The 18,644-nt window shown below is 43.5% G+C and overlaps 2 protein-coding genes across 3 annotated transcripts in view; both read left to right on the forward strand.

Moving 5' to 3' along the window:
- The window catches only part of capn15 (calpain 15), a 76,357-nt gene extending 72,110 nt beyond the window's left edge, over window positions 1–4,247 (forward strand). For both annotated transcript variants that reach the window (XM_061232738.1, XM_061232737.1), the window contains one exon: window positions 808–4,247. In XM_061232738.1, the coding sequence (XP_061088722.1) occupies window positions 808–985 (178 nt within the window). In that variant the 3' untranslated portion in view covers window positions 986–4,247. The remainder of the gene's footprint in view (window positions 1–807) is intronic.
- A 336-nt stretch (window positions 4,248–4,583) lies between these two features.
- Window positions 4,584–18,406, forward strand: LOC133122453 (putative protein MSS51 homolog, mitochondrial). The gene is made up of 7 exons (XM_061232432.1): window positions 4,584–4,725; window positions 6,234–6,399; window positions 6,778–6,927; window positions 13,709–13,833; window positions 14,201–14,764; window positions 16,173–16,266; window positions 16,622–18,406. Exons 2-7 carry the CDS (start codon window positions 6,242–6,244, stop codon window positions 16,821–16,823), a joined length of 1,293 nt encoding a protein of 430 aa, XP_061088416.1. The 5' UTR covers window positions 4,584–4,725; window positions 6,234–6,241; the 3' UTR covers window positions 16,824–18,406.
- Window positions 18,407–18,644: the final 238 nt, after the last annotated feature.

The following is an 18,644-nucleotide window of genomic DNA, read 5'->3' on the forward strand; positions in this document are numbered from 1 at the left end:
TATTACAATTAATGTAAAAAGATAAAGGTTTCAGAATATCATTGCTCAGCTTTGGGGAGAGAAATCAGTATATTTGGCATTATTTGTGCATTTCCAAATATGGTATTGGGATAAACTCCTATCAGACATGGTACATTAACTATTCATCACCGTGGGCTCATTTCCAAGCCTCGTCCCCATCTAAACTAATCAACTAAATTCAATTAGAAAAGAAAAAGCGCAATGAAAGGAGAATATATTTTTAAATAGACAAACAAAACACTGCACAGTCACATTTGAGAAAGAAAATTAAGTCACAGCACTTAAACTCTTCCTCCTAAACCAGGGCACGACAACCCTGGTCCTGGAGAGCCACAGGGTGTGCTGATTTTAAATGTTACTATGCACTTGACTGATCAATGAAAGCAGTCGATTACACAGTTAACTTAGCTCACCTTGTTCCTTGAGTCTGAATCGGTTGCTAAATTTAAGGAGAAAACTAAAACCAGCACACCCTGCGCTTCTCCAAGACCAGGGTTTCTGACCACTGTCATCAACCCTGAGGCCAAAAGAAGTGCTCTATTATTAGTAGTTTTTTATTTTATTATTATTTATTATTATTATGAATTTAATTTTTTTTTTTTTTTTTACTATTGACAGTGCACATTAATCAACATTTTCAGTTTCCACATCAATGTAAATGTGCCTGAGGTAATGAGTTCATTTTCATCTGTAGTCCTTAACCTGCATTATGTCTTCTAACCACACTATGGCCCCAAGGGATTTGTAGTCCCCTACGCCTGACAGCTCCTCTACTTCCCCCCACAGGCAGGTGCTGGTGGTCCTGTCTCAGCTGGAGGGGAACGCCGGTTTCTCCATCACGCACAGACTGGCACACCGCAAGGCGGCGCAGGCCTCTCTGGGGGACTGGACGCCCACCAAGGCCACCCACAGCCCCCAGCTCACGCCCGACATCGACGGTCTGCACCGGCCCCGGCCGCTATGACCACGGCCCTGCCCCCCTCTGCCGGAGGAAGAGCCCCGACGCCGCCCGAGGGAGGGGAGCCCCACCCTTCAGGGACCACGCAGAGCCGGGGGGAGGAAGCCGCTCCGCCGCTCCTCCTCCATTTTATTTTTCCAATATAGAGGACAACTTTCGCCCTGCCAAGTTTGGTTCCTATTGCACTCGCGCTGGTTCTGACCTACCGCGTACGCGTCAGAGGCCTGAGCCTCTGTGAAGAGAACCGGACTGGACTGCACTGCACTGGACCGGGCTTGTGGGCCCAAACCCATGAGGTGGAACTGAGACTGAGACGGGGGGACACCGGTAGCAGCGTCCCTCCAGCAGGGGGAGTAGGAGGGCCCTCTTCACGGTCTGCCCCACTGCAAGGTCTGTGCGGGTGGTGCTTAAACTACTGAGTCAGGCCCATCTGTCCCACTGAGCCAATCCCCGTAGAGCTGGGGCACACAGCCCTCAGCCCTGTGGAGGGGGACTCCAGCCCGCTGCAGAGCCCGAACACGCTGGTTACGCTGGTCATCGGGCAAGAAGACCCGTCCCCAGCCTTCCCCCCTCCTCTCGCCCCCACCTCTCAGGCTTTGAGGCACGAGAGCCAAAGCGCTGTGAATACGGACTGTTGTAACGTTTTTCCATCGAGTTTGTCATGGCCGTCGTCTCCCTTCTCCCCGTTTTTATTTGTGTCTGTTGGTGTGTTTGTGTTTGTGAAATCATGAGGTACTCCGAGGTTCAGTAAGGAACCCTTTCCCTCAGGTTTACCAGCGCCCCGCCCCGCCATGCCTGTGTCACGTCACCCTGCTGTAACCCCGCCTCGCTGCAGCCCCCCCCCGACGGGCCAACTGAAACGAGTCCCGACATTGCGGGTACATTTGAAGCGTGGGGAAGGTCGCACTTGAATGTTTTTCGGTACGATAATTCGGTACGGCGGTAGGGAGAGAACAGGCCGCCCGCTTGGTTTCGCCGCAGACGGCTGAGTGACAGCCGATGTTCTGAGAAGCCCCTTTTCCCGCCTCTGCGCTCCTTACCTGCTGCTGGGTCTGACAGCCGTCGTCACGGCGACAGGAGCAGCCTTCCCGCACGGCCATTTCTCGATCGCTGCTCGATGATTGCGAGTCAGGGCTTCAAATTTAGGCTGTCAGATGAGCGCTGAAAGCTAAGTAGGGGGAGAAAAAGAAGACGTGCTCTGTGAAAATCCTGACACCTCCTCCTGGAAGCAGTGGGAATCTCTCAGCTCAAGTCTTTTAATTTAATGCGCCCTTACAGTACGAGGGCCTCCTTTCGAAGGCTCTTGAGGGGAATGCGTTTCCGTGACGCGAATGCGCCCCTTCCCCTCCCCTCCCTTGACAATATTGTGTTTAAAAATAAGTCTTGCGATTTTATTTGTGGTTTTAGTGAGCTCACCGGAAACAAAAAAGATGTCCACACACTGAATTTTTGCTCCTACAGGTTTATTGCTGCAATGTTTGGACCGGCCTCAGTGTTGGGCGACATGTCACGTCGAAACATTTCAATAAACCCGTGGGAGCAACTATTCAGTGTACAGACATCTTTTTTATTTCCTCTGATAGTTGCATATCTTGTCCTGCACCTGTACCCTACTGGGGTTGGATGTGCACAACAGCCTTTTTTCCTTGTTCTGTCTGCTCCTTCAAACGAAACCCATAGCAACGAGGCAGTAAGTAAGAGACCTCAAAAGGTTTGACGCTTGTCGAAGTTATTTTCCTTCACCCGAATGCCCCGAGCTGTTGTTGCCACAGGGAATGGGATTTCGTCAGTCGGCTCAGCCGTTTGAAAGTGTTTGTGTGAGCGCGCTCAGTGCAGCACCCCCTGGTGTCTCCAGCAGCAGGAAGAGGAAGCTTGTGTTGTGGAGCGGTCAGCCCACAATCGTCTGATCTTATCGCACTCCGGGCTCCCTGTCTATCCATACGCCGGGGGCAGTTCGCACAGATTAGGCACAGTGATCTGAGGCAGCAAGGATTTGGCGTCGGCCTACGCTCATCGAAGAGGGTCGTAAGAAGACCCGATGCTCTACTGTGAAGGCTCACTATGGCCCCATGGGATTTGTAGTCCTCTAAGCCCAGGCAGGTGCTAGTGGTCTGGTCTCAGCTGGAGGGGAAAGCCGGTTTCTCAATCATGCACAGACCCTCTTCGAAGTTTAAGACTCGATGAGAATTCCCTGTGTCGTGAGTGAGTGATGCTCTACCTGCCAATAACAATGCAGTGAAATGGTTGTTGGGAGCGAGTTTGGTCACAAAGTACTGGTTCATCTCTCTGATACACGCCCTTGCGGTGTCTTCAAATGCTGGATTTGTGAGCTGGGAGAAGATGGGAGATGTAGGTGTTGGGTTCTGTAATAAGCTAAATTCACTCTTAATCAAAAACTTGAAAGTTCTAAGCGAGGCGCAAGGTATGTGGGCGGCACCTGACCGTGATTCCCTTTTAAGTTCCGTTTGGTTCATTTTCACAAGGTCTCGACCTTTATATGTGCTGGGCAGTTCCCTATAAAAGTTTCTTAATAAACTTGAACGAATGATCTTGGCCACTGTGTACTGTCTCTCTGCTTTTAAGCGAATTATGGTTCGATCCCTGTGGAATGTGCAGTTCTGCGACTTCCCCTAGTCTCTTGTTATTTATTAATATAGATGGAGTATATGGGGTGTGAAAGCACAAAAGTTCGTCGTTTGAAGCTTTGTGAGATGCAAGGTTAAAGGCTGCACCAAGTGGATAAAAGTAAGAACTTGATTTTGGCTGTGACATTTTTTTTTGTCTTGTTTATTTTTTTTGCTTGCTTGGCTGAGAAAGCATACACTGGGAGACTTGAGAAATCGGTCTTGTCGACATGGGCAACATGTGCTGTGTTGAGCACAGTGATTGTACTTTGTTTTCTGAAATGTAATCCATTAACTTGGCTTCTTTTGTCTCCCCTTGATTTCCTGTGAATCACTCTTTAGTTGAGAAACCTGTGATCAGTCCCCATATTGGAAGCAGTGCTGCCCCCTGTTGTTCAGGAGGAACTGTGGCGGGAGATTGCTGAAGACACCCTCCCTCGATTTGTAAATTGTACAAACACCAATGCATAATGTTTGCGTGGTGAATAATTTTACCCTGTAAAAATCAAGCCTACAATGTAACAAAATTAAACAAAAATAGACCACTATTGGGCAGGAATGTGATATATGGAATATTTTATCAATTTTAGAAAAAATAATGTATGAATTATGTATGTATGTTTAGTTTGCAAACTCAGGTTCTGAAGGACCAAATAAATTTTGTTTTTTAATTAAAAAAACGTGTGGTTTCCTTTACTGGGCTATTTCCGTTTCTCTTTTCTATGGGTTTAGCTATGTGCTCCATGCAGTATACTTATGTATGCTCCTGCACTTATGTAGTTATGATTACTCTCCACCAGAGGGTACTCATTTCATCATCAACACCACACTGCTTGTATGAGGGATGGGAGGGGGGAAGGTCATGTCAACTCTGCGAGTTTCAAACGTAATATGTCAAAACCCTCGGTGCTTCACCCAAAACTTGTCCCACCCCAAGTGTCTGGAGGAGGGGAGGTGCCTGTGTATTTACAGCCCTCAACTTGGGCTCCAGGCTGGACAGTCTAGTGGGGGGTAGCTGTCAATCACCCCCTCATCGCCTCCTGCCACACTGTGGGGACAGGATTACACTTGGGGCTTAGTCCTTTGACCTGGGAGATTACCATCAACTTCAAATCTTAAAAGGTACTGTATGCACCTTTCCAGCTTCTCTTAATATGTCTGCCGGAATCTCAAACAATTGTGACATGATGGTAGATGTCTTGTCATGATTTAGCTTAATTTGTAAGGAGGGGAAATGGGAGCTATCCATATGAAGGCACTTGCCATGTGGGCAGAGCTGATTGAAGTCTGTCTGAATCAATAAAAGCATTAATATTTTTTAAATATTGAAGTGTCAGTGAGTGAAGTTTCTATCATGTTACGGTGTTCATATCTGCCTTACATGTATATTATATGCAGTGTCATTCTTTGTAAATATATTTCCAGATATGAATGTAATCCAGAACTCCAAATGTAAGGTCCAGAGGGATTTGGTTAAGCCGGTCTTTATAAAACCGTTTATAAAATAGGATACATACATTCGGTTATTTCCCAAGAGGGACGAATTTGAGCTCACCAGCGATCTTGATATCTGCTGGTACTTCTTAAGCTATTTCAAGAACCGTACAAGCAAAACTTTAATGCTGCCAATTTTTTTCCCGCTGGTCTGTTCTCCCAAATTATGCAGTAATGTATCATCATGTATTTTTAACTTTAAATGATGACTGAGCTCTTGCATATGAGATGCATTGTCCTGCTGTGAGGTTTTAAAATACCTTGCATTTTGAGTTATCAATAGTAAGTTTGAAATTTTACACCATTCATAAGGGAATTCTAATCCAAATTCTAAACCAAGTATCATTTAAATTAATTAATTTGTTATTTATGGTTTTTTTTTTCCTTGATAGTCATGGATGGAGGGTATTAAAAATGTAATGAGCTGCACTAAGTGCACTTTTTAAGTGTCAACAAGAAACTAACTGGTTGTTTTGTTGCCAAATGGAATGCATTTCCATTGCAATCCCTATTGGGTATCTTTTTCATCAAGGCCAAAAGAAGGCCAGCCAGCAAGCCGCATCAGTGTTATGTATCTGCTGGGGCCCCCTAGCTTCCCCATGGCACCCCCCCCCCTTCCCTCTCTGTCTCACTCTTTCTCTCTGCTTCTGTCTGCCTCTCATCTGTCTCTGTTCTGTCTCATTCTCTCTCTCCCTCCCTCCCTCCCTCCCTCGCCCTTCCCCACTCACTCCCCTACATGGCAGGCAACGGGACGAGATAATCACATTTCCTCCAGTCCGTTCCATAATGGCCAATTAGCTGTGTGAGTGCACCATCCATTTGATTTGTCGTTCTGCATAAGAAAGGCTTGAACCACCCCCGTCATTTCTGTCAGTCAACAAGCCAAAGCACCCCACTGAGTTCTGCTCATGTTTTGTGTGTGCTGGAATCACTGAAAAGGTTACGTCAACATTCATTAAGCATATATAGGCAAACGGACAAGAAAATTGTCATGACACTCCAGTCATGTATATCTGAGGAAACAGACTTTTATGCAATGGCTAGTGGTGATGTGTCAAGTTGGCAAACCACAAACTGCATCAAATGCAGACTTCTGCAGTTCGGAGAACTCTAAGAGTGTGGACTCTTACCCACAGTGTCAACGATGGCTACGTCCTGCCCAGCACTCCCAGAGACTTTCACTCCTGGGACAGATGGTGTATACACAGACCGCCTGGGCTTCTACTCCTTGGACTCCAATGTTCCTGGCCTCTCAAAGGTTATCCTGAACAAGCTCAACATGAACGACTATGGTGACTACAGGTGGGCCTCACTCTTGTGTTTTCTAGGTTTTAACACTTACCTGTAATATCTCGTGAATATTCCCTCACATTTTATTAAACGCATCTGGTTTACATCTCTTTAATCCCGCCACCACCCCCCCTCTTCAGAGGACATCATCATTTTTTAATTTCAAGTGCAAATGTATTACACAACCACCCACTTACCCTAACAGCATGATAATACACAGATGGACAGACAAACAGACTTGACAAGACATGACAAGACCAAGCAGATGGACGAAGACAGGCATGACAGGATTAGTTAACAGGCAAGTCTAATGAGATGATGAAGGGGCCCCAAACTTGCAGATTTGGTTTTGACAGTAAAGGGTATGTCAACCCCTCTATTTCTCACCAGGGCTGCCCTGCAGGGGAAGGCGAAGGGCCTCGGCTTCAGGTCACACAAGGAGATGTTCCAGAAAATGGAGGACACGTTCAAGTTCTGCGCTGGCTGCAAAAAGCTGCCTGGCCATCTCTCAGAGGGCCAAACTCTCAAGCGCTGTGCTAAGTAAGTGGGGGTTCAGGAGCAGGAGTGTGCTATGCAGCAGCTACAGTAGGAGTGAAATCACTGTTGCAGTGGGAGTTAGAGGGTAACACTTGGGTTGTGTTTATCTTTATAGCCTGTTCATTGAAGTATCAGACTTCCAAAAGCTTGGGGCTTATGTGGAAATCCATTCATCCAGGCACATCTAACATGTTTTGCATGTTTTGTGCTTTTTAAAATAAAAATGCGTGACATGTTCGTAAGAGCAGCTGAAATAAACCCCTGCTGCGTAGGTTTTGAAACATGATGAAAAGGCTGTCATGTGCTGACAGGAAACAGCCTGAGCAGTCAAGGGCAACTATGGGAATGTAATACTCTGATGCAGCTCTCTGGGCAAAATAACCCCTCTGTCTGTGAAAGAAATTACAATCCAAATCACCTTCATACATCAGCCAATGGCCATAAAAATAGATAAATTCCTGAAAATATCCAACTCTACACTGAAGGTAATTATTAATATAGATAAAACAACTGGAACTGTGGTGAAAAAGTAGACAAGTTGTGCCCTTACACACAGTGAGGAGGATAGTTTGAAACTCAGACAAGGATCACCGCTGGAGAATTGCAGAAGTAGCCAACAGCAGTTGGCTGCATTTTGCTATCACTAAAAACTACAAACAAGAAAAAACTTTACAAAAACAGTAAACAAAACTACAAGACACCACCTCCACCTCTATTTGGATGGTTTGTGTGGTAGCCTATAGCCTGGGACCTGGAAGGTTGGTGGTTCAAGCGCCTGTGTGGCCACAATAAGATCAGTGCAGCTGTTGGGCCTTTGAACAAGGCCCTTAACCCCAACATTGCTCCAGGGGGGGTTGGCCCATGCCTAGACTAATCAAAGTTATTTTGTATAAAAGCGTCCGCTAAATAACTGCAATGAAATGCGAGAAGAAAGCCTCTTCTGTCATCAATCCACAAGCAGCTACAGTTTATGTAAGCACGTACAGTTTTTTAGAACATTGAACTGTTGATGGAACTGCTTGCTGTGGTCAGATAAGACAACAATTGAGCTTTTTTGGCAGCATATGTAAGAGGTTTGTATAAAAAGTGGCATGATCATGATGCAGAAAATAACCTAATCTCCATATAGTAGTGGATATGTGATGCTGTTGGCTTGTTTTGCTACCAAATCGGAACTTTGTTAGGATACATTGGTTTTAGACCATTTCAGGGCACCATGCTTTTGGGTCAAAAGTGGCTTCAAAGTTGTTTCTGGTTAGTCAGGTGAGTTCAAAAATTTCAATATTTGATTATGTATAATATTTGATAGGACAAACTAATCAGTTTCACATTGAACTTGACAGTTTTGACTGGTTTCTTTTGTACCTAGAGAAGATTTTTTTCTTCACATGCTTATTCTAAGAAAAAAATATTTTGGAGAGAATTGAAATGGAACAGATGGAAGGAATATTTTAAATATCATCCATCCATCCATTATCTTAACCCTCTTATCCTGAACAGGGTCGCAGGAGGCTGGAGCCTATCCCAGCATACATTGGGCGAAAGGCAGGAATACACCCTGGACAGGTCGCCAGTCCATCACAGTGCACACACACCATTCACTCACACACTCACACCTATGGGCAATTTAGACTCTCCAATCAGCCTGACCTGCATGTCTTTGGACTGCAGGAGGAAACCAGAGTACCCGGAGGAAACCCACGCAGACACAGGGAGAACATGCAAACTCTGCACAGAGAGCCCCGGCCGACAGGGGATTCAAACCCAGGACCTCTTTGTGTGAGGCGGCAGTGCTACCCACTGCACCATCCGTGCTGCCCATTTTAAATATTAATAGATTAAATTCAAAGACTATAATTCAGGCAATTTGTTTTTGAGAGTGTTTATTTGACCTCATTGGTTTAGACTTGCCCAGTTCAAATTACTTTCAAAGCAGACAGTGGTTAAGCCCGGCCAGTGGGTGAAAATGGCCCATTGTCATTCAGCCACTCTTTCCATCCAGCTGTCTTGGAAGCATAATTAAGGGGAGATCATCCACTACTTGTCATCTTTGGAAGCTGGTTATATTTTTAGCTCTATGCGTTGGAAATATAAAACCAGTGGGAGCTGCTGCCTGTTTTGGCTTGACAGCTAAACTTTCACACCTTACTGCACAAACTGTAAGGAACAAAATCTTCTTGCTGTAGTATTGAATGTAAAAACCATATCATATTGTTTTGTACTTATAAAGCAGAAGTCCATAACCATAACCATATTATTATCACAGTGGAGCTCTGTGTGTGTCTATTGAGACTTGAATATCACATACAATGTATATTATTATTATTATTATTATTATAAAAGCAATTATCTAATTACATACTTTTCATATTTTGATTCCAAATCTAATTGTGCTTGAGTGTACGGCAAAAACAGTTTTGACTTTACAGTTCCGATAATTATGGAGGGCACTGTAATATAATAATATACCTTTTTTATTGAACCCCGTGGGGTAATTTGGCCTCTGCATTTGACCCATCCTAGTTATTAGGAGCAGTGGGCAGCCACAGTGCAGCGCCTGGGGAGCAATGTGGGGTTAAGGGCCTTGCTCAAGGGCCCAACGGCTGTGCGGATCATTTTTATTGGGGCTAGACCGGGATTCAAACCACCAACGTTGTGGCTCCCAGTCATGTACCTTAACCACTACGCTACAAGCCGCCCCTCTGTATGCTACTAAAAGAGGGTGAGGCAAGGAGTGTCCAATATTATAGCCCAGCACTAAAACTCCTAATTAACTAATCTTCAATCAAGACCTTGCTAAGTAGAATTAGATGTGTTAGTGCTGGGCTATAACAAAAACCTGCATCCACACCGGCCCTTTTCGGATAAGCCTGGACACCCCTGCTCAAGGCCATGCATGATGTGCCTTTTCATTCTGCGAGAGACTACAGCAAAATACAACAAACATAGATAACTTTAGAAGTTCAAGCTTGGTGGTCTTGGACAGGAACTGCCAATTCCTTGTTTCTCGACAACCCTCTCTGACCATTCCTATCCTTTACTCTCTGAATATTTCAGTGAGAGAAACCAAGCACGTCTGCCCTTTTTTGTGTCAGGCACAGGGGTATAGTTAGCTTGAAGAGGAGCTGTCAAATTCCCTTCATCAACATGCTAGGCACATTCAATGGTCTGTCTCTGTCTCTCGTCCCATTATCTCACTAATCTATCGCTCCATCCCTTGCACTCTCTCCACTCTTTTTCTTTTTTCTCAAGACTTCACACCTGCCACTTAATCCGTACAAGGAAGCTGCAGCCATCAGCCATTTGTCCTCTCACAGAGGACAAGAGTACAGGCTGGTGACACATCACTTCAGTAAAGTGTAAACAATCCTCTCAGGGTAATGCTGTTGACATGAGGTCATTACATGCTGTTTGTTATTCTCTTTTTAAGTAATTTGCTTTTATTTCCATTATCACCTTTTAATAAATATTTAGTGTTTTAGATTCAGACGTAATGTTTTTCTTATTTCTAATTCTTATAGACAAAACTTGATTTGCTAACCGAGTAGAGACTGCTGGTCTGAGGTCAGCACTGTCGATCATGGGGGCTCTGGGGCTGGGGTATTAGAAAGAAGTGTAGTGGTCTCCTATGTGGAGCATTCCCAGATCTCACTGGTTGTCATGGCTTCCTGTTCATTATGAGTCCATCTATTAATGGCTCAGGTGGTCTCACAGGAGCCAGAATGCCACATGTAGGGCATCTCTTTTCTTCCATCTGCAGATTGTCCAAATAGTCATCCCAATAAGCATTTTTATTTTGAATGTCTCCAGCATTGAAGCTTGGTTCAAAAGGTGCAAGTGAAAGTTTAAAGGGTGTCTTTGTTTCAACAGTTACATTTCAACCACATTTCAACTTGTGATTTCATCATTTACCTAAAGATGTTTGGTATATGTGGGATATAAACCATAACATACCATGGTTATACAAGAATATATGGGTGGTGATTGGCCTGAGACTGAAAACCAAGAGCCATTAGCCACCCTGAAGTGCCATACATTACTGTATATTCATTGGCCTTGACTGGTTTATATCTCTTATGCCATGGCTACAACTAAAATGCATTAAAAAGGTATTCTAAAAGTGTTTAATCATGTACAAATGTAAAAAAATAAATAAATGAAAAACATTATGTGCACATCCACCTGTTTGCTCAATGTAGTTTGAAGAAGGTAGCAGCACATTTAACTATCAAAAACGAAGTACACATTAACTATCGGTATTTACATAGTCCCTCCATTTTAGGAGACCAAAAGTAATTGGACAGTTGGCTTCTCAACTGTTTCTCGTAAGTCAGGTGTATTCAATGGCTTCCTTATTGCAGGTATAAGAAAGCTTTCAGTATCTAGTCTTGATTCTAGACTTTTGATTACCTTTTGAGTACAGAGCTGCGCCAAGGACAGTCACGGAAGCAAGTGTGAGGTTGAGAAATAAGAAAAAAACAGGCAGAGACATTGGTCAAACGAAAGGCTTACCAAGAGCAACTGTTTGGATCATCAGTAATCACAGGTAATCTCAGTAATAACAAAGGGACTGGCAGGGCTGTATTGTTACAGCCAAAAATGCACTAGCTGGCAAAATTAATTATCATCTTACAGTAAAATCTACCTGTTATCACCTTGATTTTCGCTGTTCCCAATTTCAAACACTCAAAAACTACGTAGAGCAATGCAAATGCATTGCATCAAACGAAATGACTAAAAGACGCATAAATCCCAAGATATCACCATACACCCCACATCTTTTCCGTAGCAAGACATTTTCCAAATAAAACGCATTTCGTAAACAGACCGCCACCAACATTACTTAGCCTATAGGTTCTGGAGGTTGAAACTATCTGTTGCTTTAACTTTTAGAAACAGTGCATCTCGATTAATTAACGTTATCCTTAATATAATATATTATATTTTTTGGTCAGGGCTGAGTGAATGTAAACACAATGGTTCATACCCACAGCGGTAGATCCTCCAAAAAAATCCCTTTTGAAATTCGCACTAACTTACTCGAACGGCATCCTTGCGCAATGCATCGTCAATAACTTCAAATTCTGATCTCACTCCTTTGGCCTCTTTCCTCCGTCGTTACCTAGGTAGTTAGGGATCCCAATCATGTTGACTGTAGAAATCTCAAATTGCAGACGTCCACATTTCATCTAAATTAGCTAACAGCATTCTGCATCGTTATATTATAAAGAAAATAAAATAATAAAAAAACACTTTCCATTGGACAACCAAATACAAATAAGTTTCCCAGCAGTCTTTGCACATCAGAAAATAAGAAAATGGGATACTGCTTTCAAAGAAAGTACCACAGGTAATTTACTTAATTGGGGTATTAGTGCATAGTGCACTATTTGTCATGTTCGGAGGCTGCGTAATTTTGAGTAACAAAGAAGCTGATATGTTTGTTGAATTGACAGTATATAATAGACTCTGGTTGGTAATGACTTTGATGCTAGATTGATATGTTCTCTCGCCGTATTCACGTGTAGCTGTTGAAATTAGTTTGCTTTTAACTGCACTATGCATCTGACCAAGTTTGAATATAGGGTATTGCATTGCATATAGGCCATTAATTGACATTATAACATAGTGGGGGACAGAAAAGGCCTTATCAGATATGGGGATGGGGATGGGGATGGGGGCGGGGGCACATGTAAAGATCAGAAACACTATTGTGGAGGCTGGTGTGGATGTGTCTGTGAATACTACTACTATGTTCACTTGCCTTCATTGGTAATGCAACTGTTGCTAGCAGCAGCAGAATTTATTCTGATTCTTAATTGCACAAGTTCACTCAAATCCATCCAAACTCATTGTACAGTGCTTCATCCCACATCAAGGCAATGATCCCCTCTCTGTCTTCTTAATGATGTTCTAAAGTTTTTTATTTTTTGGTAAGTCTATTGTTTGGCCTATGCCTCTGACTGTGTTCTCTTATTTTTTCATTTCTCATAATGGCTTCCTTGACTTTCATTGCCACAACTCTGGTCCTCATGTTGACAAATGCAATCAAAAGCCTAGAATCAAAACTAGATACTGAAAGCTTTCTTATACCTGCAGTAAGGACACGATTGAATACACCTGACTAGTCTGAAGCAGCTGAGAAACCAACTGTCCAATTACTTTTGGTCCCCTACAAATATGTATGAAAAGGAATGTAATTAATTCTTGGATCACCCAATATGGATGTAAATAGCATCAAATTAAAGGTGACAGTGCATTTTAATGTAATTATTCACAACTTCATTTCAAATCCAAAAGAACAGAAATGTTATCACTGTCTAAATATTTACGGACTGCACTGTAGCTCCCAATATCATGAGCAGCCAGTCAATTTGATTCCATCTCATACTTACTGTGATGCACAAAGCTGCAAGCAGTGACAGTAACTGTGCTCTCACTGCGGGCTGCTCTTGTAAACTTCACTGAGGTTTGACCCTCATTATATCTTGCCCTCAAGTGAAAATATCTCAGCCAGTAATAAGATGTCATGGCCAGTTGTGGTACAGCTCAACTATATGACCACTGAAGTAAACAGGTGATGTAGTTTTAAAAAAAGAATGAGCTTGTTGAACTGTGGTTTCCTTCCATTTAAGCCCTCATCTCTGTCCTTTGTATGACTTTCAGGACTGTCTGCAGAGTGGTTTATAGAGAAGGCACCTTTGTACTCCATCCTAAAGCCATTCAGTCTATTTTAGTTTGTGCTGTCTGTCATGCAGATTTTGCTTTTCTCTCTCTCATCCAGGTGTGTGAATGTATATTACTGCAGTAAGGAGTGCCAGAAGGAGGACTGGCCACAGCACAAAAAGTTCTGCAAGAAGTTGCGCTTGGTGGCCATCGACAGGCTGGTGGAGTGGCTGGTGTTTACAGGTGAGAGTGATGGACAGCAAGTACCTGAGTCTGTTGGGACGCAAATGGAGATCGATCATCTCATCATTACTTCCACTAGTTCCAAAGACTCATTCTTGTGACATTCAGCACACCATTGGTTCTTATTTTTATGCCACACAATGATGATATCATAAGCTTTAGTAATGATTTTTAAGTTAAACCTCTTGAGCCAGAATGAAGCAAAACATTTAAAGCCAGAATAAAGCAAAAAAACATTTGTTGAGCTAAAAAGAAAATATGACAGTACAGCATATTGTATTATATGTATAAGTATTCATGTAAACATACCCATAAAAGGCATAAAAGTGTTTTTGTCATAATCATAATATCTTCCTACTTCCAACAGGACATCTCCCTTTCCCCACAGAGCAGTGGTCACAGCCTGCAGCCAATGTGAAAGGCTGGGAAGACTGGCTCTCCATGCAGGGAGACCTGAGCCCCCGCCTGGAAGTCATCTTGTCTGGGTGGGGCATGAAAGATCTGTGGACAAACGCTGGCAGGCCCAGACCAGAGGAGGGAGATCTTCGGGAGTCAGTTTGGAGGGTGACGAGCGAGTTCCTCTCCCGGCCGCTTACTCTAGGCCTGGGACTGCGTGTCTTTGGCCTGGACCCTTACACACGGCCCCTCACCATCCACCTGGTTGGGGCGTCCCACAGTGAGACCATGGGGGCCCGACTCACAGACTTGGATGAACTGAGCCGAATGTTCCCTGGTCACCAGTGTCTGGAGGTGGTGATGGTGGGACCTGAGGTAGTGGATGGGCCCATTATGAGGCCTCCTTTGACGGCCTTTGGTCCCAGAGGGAAGGTCTACATCAGTGCCTCCAAGGGACTCTATCACCAATTCTGGGAGGATGTCATAGAGAATCAGGAGGCAGCCAAACCTGACCTGGTAGTGGGGTTCCATCCAGGTACAATTCTCTCCTTACATACATTCCTTTAGTCCTCACACTGTGGTAATGGTAATCTGTGCCGTTACCTCACCAAGACCACTCTAATATAGCAACATAATAGCCCTAGTCATTCTAGTCAGAACTAGAGAGCATAAATGTCATTTCTGCTATTCAAAGGAAAAACAGCCATTTGACATCACACGTGCACATGGGAAGAGGTATGATCCATCAAGACCAATGAGTCTAGATTTGTGATGGGAAATGACTGACTGAACGTTCGATGACCTGGCTATATCTAGTGTTCATGTTCAGAGCAATAAACTCCAGATGGCAGCTCTCTTAAAAAGGCAATGTGTTGCCTTTAACCTCTCCCCCCACCTCCCCACCTACCCACCTACCAACACACCAGCCCTCTTGGGTTGTAATTCACAGTGGAGGTATGCGTCTGTGCACCAGACTTTTATGGGCTATCTGTATGTGATTCATGGCAACAGCTGGAGCCCCTTGGCGCTGATCCTTGTGCTTGCAGTGCTGCACTCAAGCTCCCATCTGTTAGAGTGTCTCTGGCCCGCCGTTGTCGGGTATTAGTGCATCTTTGCCCTCTGCCCTGGCTCTGACTCTGGAAGCTGTTAAGAGGGTAAAAATAATGGGTGTGCCTTATCACGTTGGGAGAATGGCAAGCCGTGGCATGGCAGCGGCTATAGCGGTTAGCCTTCGCTCCTCCTCAGCCAGTCGCCCCGCCCATCTGCATGGCCATTCTTTTGTGCATTCGGGCACGATTTCTGAATGTCCACTGCACTGCTGCAGCCTGCATCAGTTGTCAGGCTGTTCCTCCCTGTTCCCCACTGTTGCTGTTATTGATGGGTTATCATGAGGCCATCCTTCCAAAACCATGGTTCACTCCGAAAGAGGGTTTACTGGGCATTGCACTGGGTATCTGTCCGCTAGCTATTTGTCTACTGCTTGGGAAGGGTGTCCAGGGTATTAAGCCAGAATTTGGTCTGTCATGGTAAGCACCTAACAATGGGCAGTTGTGCGTACCTTTGCTGTGACTTGCTGCATTTCATCATAGTGCCCAGCAGAACTTTTCAGCACAACCTCTAATCCCCTCCATTCACACTGCTTTGGTTAACACTGCTAGAGCTAAATATACAGGTACTACCTCACTCTCAGTCCGCCACATGATCAGAACCAGCCCTGGCTCCTGGCTGCATTTCAGAATTTTGGAAACACAGATTAGAAGGGGGACTTAATTTAACTCAGCAATGTCTGTGAAAGCATTTGGAAATCTATCTAGTAACTATATGATTGTCAGGTTGAGACACATACACTCTGCACATTGCACTTCTCACAACTCCGTTTTCTGATTTTTTTTTCACTGAAATCAGTCTTTGAAAATACTCCTCTTATGGTTTCTGTGTTGCAGGGTTTCATGCCACCCAGGGTCTGGGAGAAGGCTGGCTCCCCACCCTGCTGCTCCTCAGAGACTACAATATCCCCTCACTCTTCACCATGTATAAGTATGTTTTTGAACCAACAGTTGTTTTATATAGGTCATAGCCCCCACAGTCATACATGAAAGAATAAAACTAATGTAATTATTAATTGTGTGGTTAAATACAATTAGGCATAACGTCAAACATTATAGTCAACTCCGTGTATCATATTACCATTACTGTAACATTAAATTTAGTAGTTATTGTTGTAGCTGAGAAGTACTTCAGCTTCAGCTGGAACTAGTGGCTGCTTGTCCAGTTTGATAAATTTACAGATGTCTGTGTGTCTGTTTGTTTGTTTGTTTGTTTGTTTGTGTGTGTGTGTGTGTGTCTGTGGGTGCGTGCGCTTGTGCTTGTGCATCTGTGTGTGTTTCCACAGTGAACAGGAGCTGAACTACTCCCTGCAGATCCTTGCAGAGCTGGAAATGGATATCAGAGGCAGTGGGCAAAACCCATTTGCTTCCCTGAAGCCAGAACAGGTGCAGTCCAGTCCAAACAAGACCCCAGTCTACTGCAACTCCCATTATCTCTGCTTCATGGGCCTGCTGGAGCAGGAGCAGGGGCAGGAGGAAGAAGACTAGGACCGTTTCCAAAGAAACCAGTTTATTAATACCACTGTAACAACAGAAGTGTCTTCATTTACAATTACAGTTGTACAGGGTAGCTACCCATATTTTACCGAGTTATCTGGTCAAAAGAAGAAAGTCATTTAATTTGTTTGTTGAATGAGTAACTGCATCAATTATACATTCCTGCCCCTCAGAAATGACCGTTTTCATTAGACATTTTGAATGTACCTTCATGGAATTACTCGTCAGCAATAACTTTTCAAAGGTGTTGACTGAAAGTACTTTACTTGTTCATTGCTGTCATCATTTCTTATATTACTGTAAAATCATAATCTATCAGCCTTTTTACATTTGTTCACATTCAACAGAAATATGGATACCAATGTGCAAAAGGGAGTAACCTTCAAGTTGATTTTTAAATCATAGAGTATTAATGACAATTTAGTGGAAATTAAGCAAGGGAAACAATTGTAACCTTATCTGAAGGAGACTTTTTCCCAGAAGAGTTGATGGTATACTATGATAATATGGATACTAATTGTACCACACTTTCAATTGATTTTTTTGCTATGTTTGGTTATTTAGTGTATAATTGATTAAATAAAAACTGCTTTACCTTCTGAATTTCAAGAGATTTCAGTCAACGCTTCCCTACTTCCACTGTTAGACAAAGCGTTCTTAAAAACCAATTGAAATTTGCATTTTAGTAAGCAGTCTGTTCTTCTCAGTGCTTCTCATTGGCCTCCACTGGCTTCCTATTGCCGCACGCATCCGTTTCAAGGCCCTAGTGTTGGCATTTCAGGCTGCTAAGGGGACTGCCCCACCTTACATACAATCCCTGATCACTCCCTACTCCCCGGCTAGACCACTCCGGTCTGCCAGCTCTGGTCGCCTTATGGTTCCCTCTCTACGTGCACCTGGCGGTCGAGCTGCACGTTCACGCCTGTTTTCCGTTCTGGTTCCTCAGTGGTGGAATGACTTGCCTACCACTGTCAGAACAGCAGAATCCCTCCCCCTACTTCGACGCAGACTCAAAACCCACCTTTTCAAACTCTACCTTAGTCCTCCCTCCTGATTCCCCCTGCCCCTCCTTTCTGATATCCCTATCCTTGTCTAACCCCCCCCCCAAAAAAAAAAGTTTCTGGATGTGATGCTTTGACTTATGGTAGAACCTATGCACTTGTAAGTGGCATTGGATTAAAAGCGTCTGCCAAATGTCTAAAATGTAAATGTAATGTAAAATCAACTAGAGATATGTATAGACAAACAAAATAATCATGTAGTGTTAATTTATCTTATCTTGCCTTTTCAGAGCCATGATAATTAATTTAGTCCTTCCATAGGCTATACTGTACAAATTCATATCGCCCATCTATAAACCAGATTTTACCAGTGGAATATTAGTATTCCTTTGGGGACATTTCATAAATAGTCATTTTAAATATGAAAAACACTTATTATATTTATTTATACATTATAAGGCATTTTGTTCTACGTTTGAAATGCCCGTTACAATACATTCTGTCATAAAATATGTGGGTGGAACAGCATATTCAGTATGTCTATTAATTAGCTCCCTGACCCTTTCTGGCTTAAATAAACATGCTTCTTTTCAAAACGTTGTCATCAAAATTGTCCTTGGGCCTGAAACAATATTGGTATATGTCTAATTAAGTCCTTTTTGCAACTGTATAAATAAAAACATAGATGGAGAACGCAGCGCGCAAAATAACACCAAATAACAGCTAAATCACTTTGAAACGTAAATTAGTTTCTCGTACAATAATGCGATTTGCCTGTTCAAACATTCTGTTTCTTAGCATAGGGTCATTC

This window comes from Conger conger, chromosome 2, assembly GCF_963514075.1.
Source record: "Conger conger chromosome 2, fConCon1.1, whole genome shotgun sequence".
In the NCBI taxonomy this organism is placed as follows: Eukaryota; Metazoa; Chordata; class Actinopteri; order Anguilliformes; family Congridae; genus Conger; species Conger conger.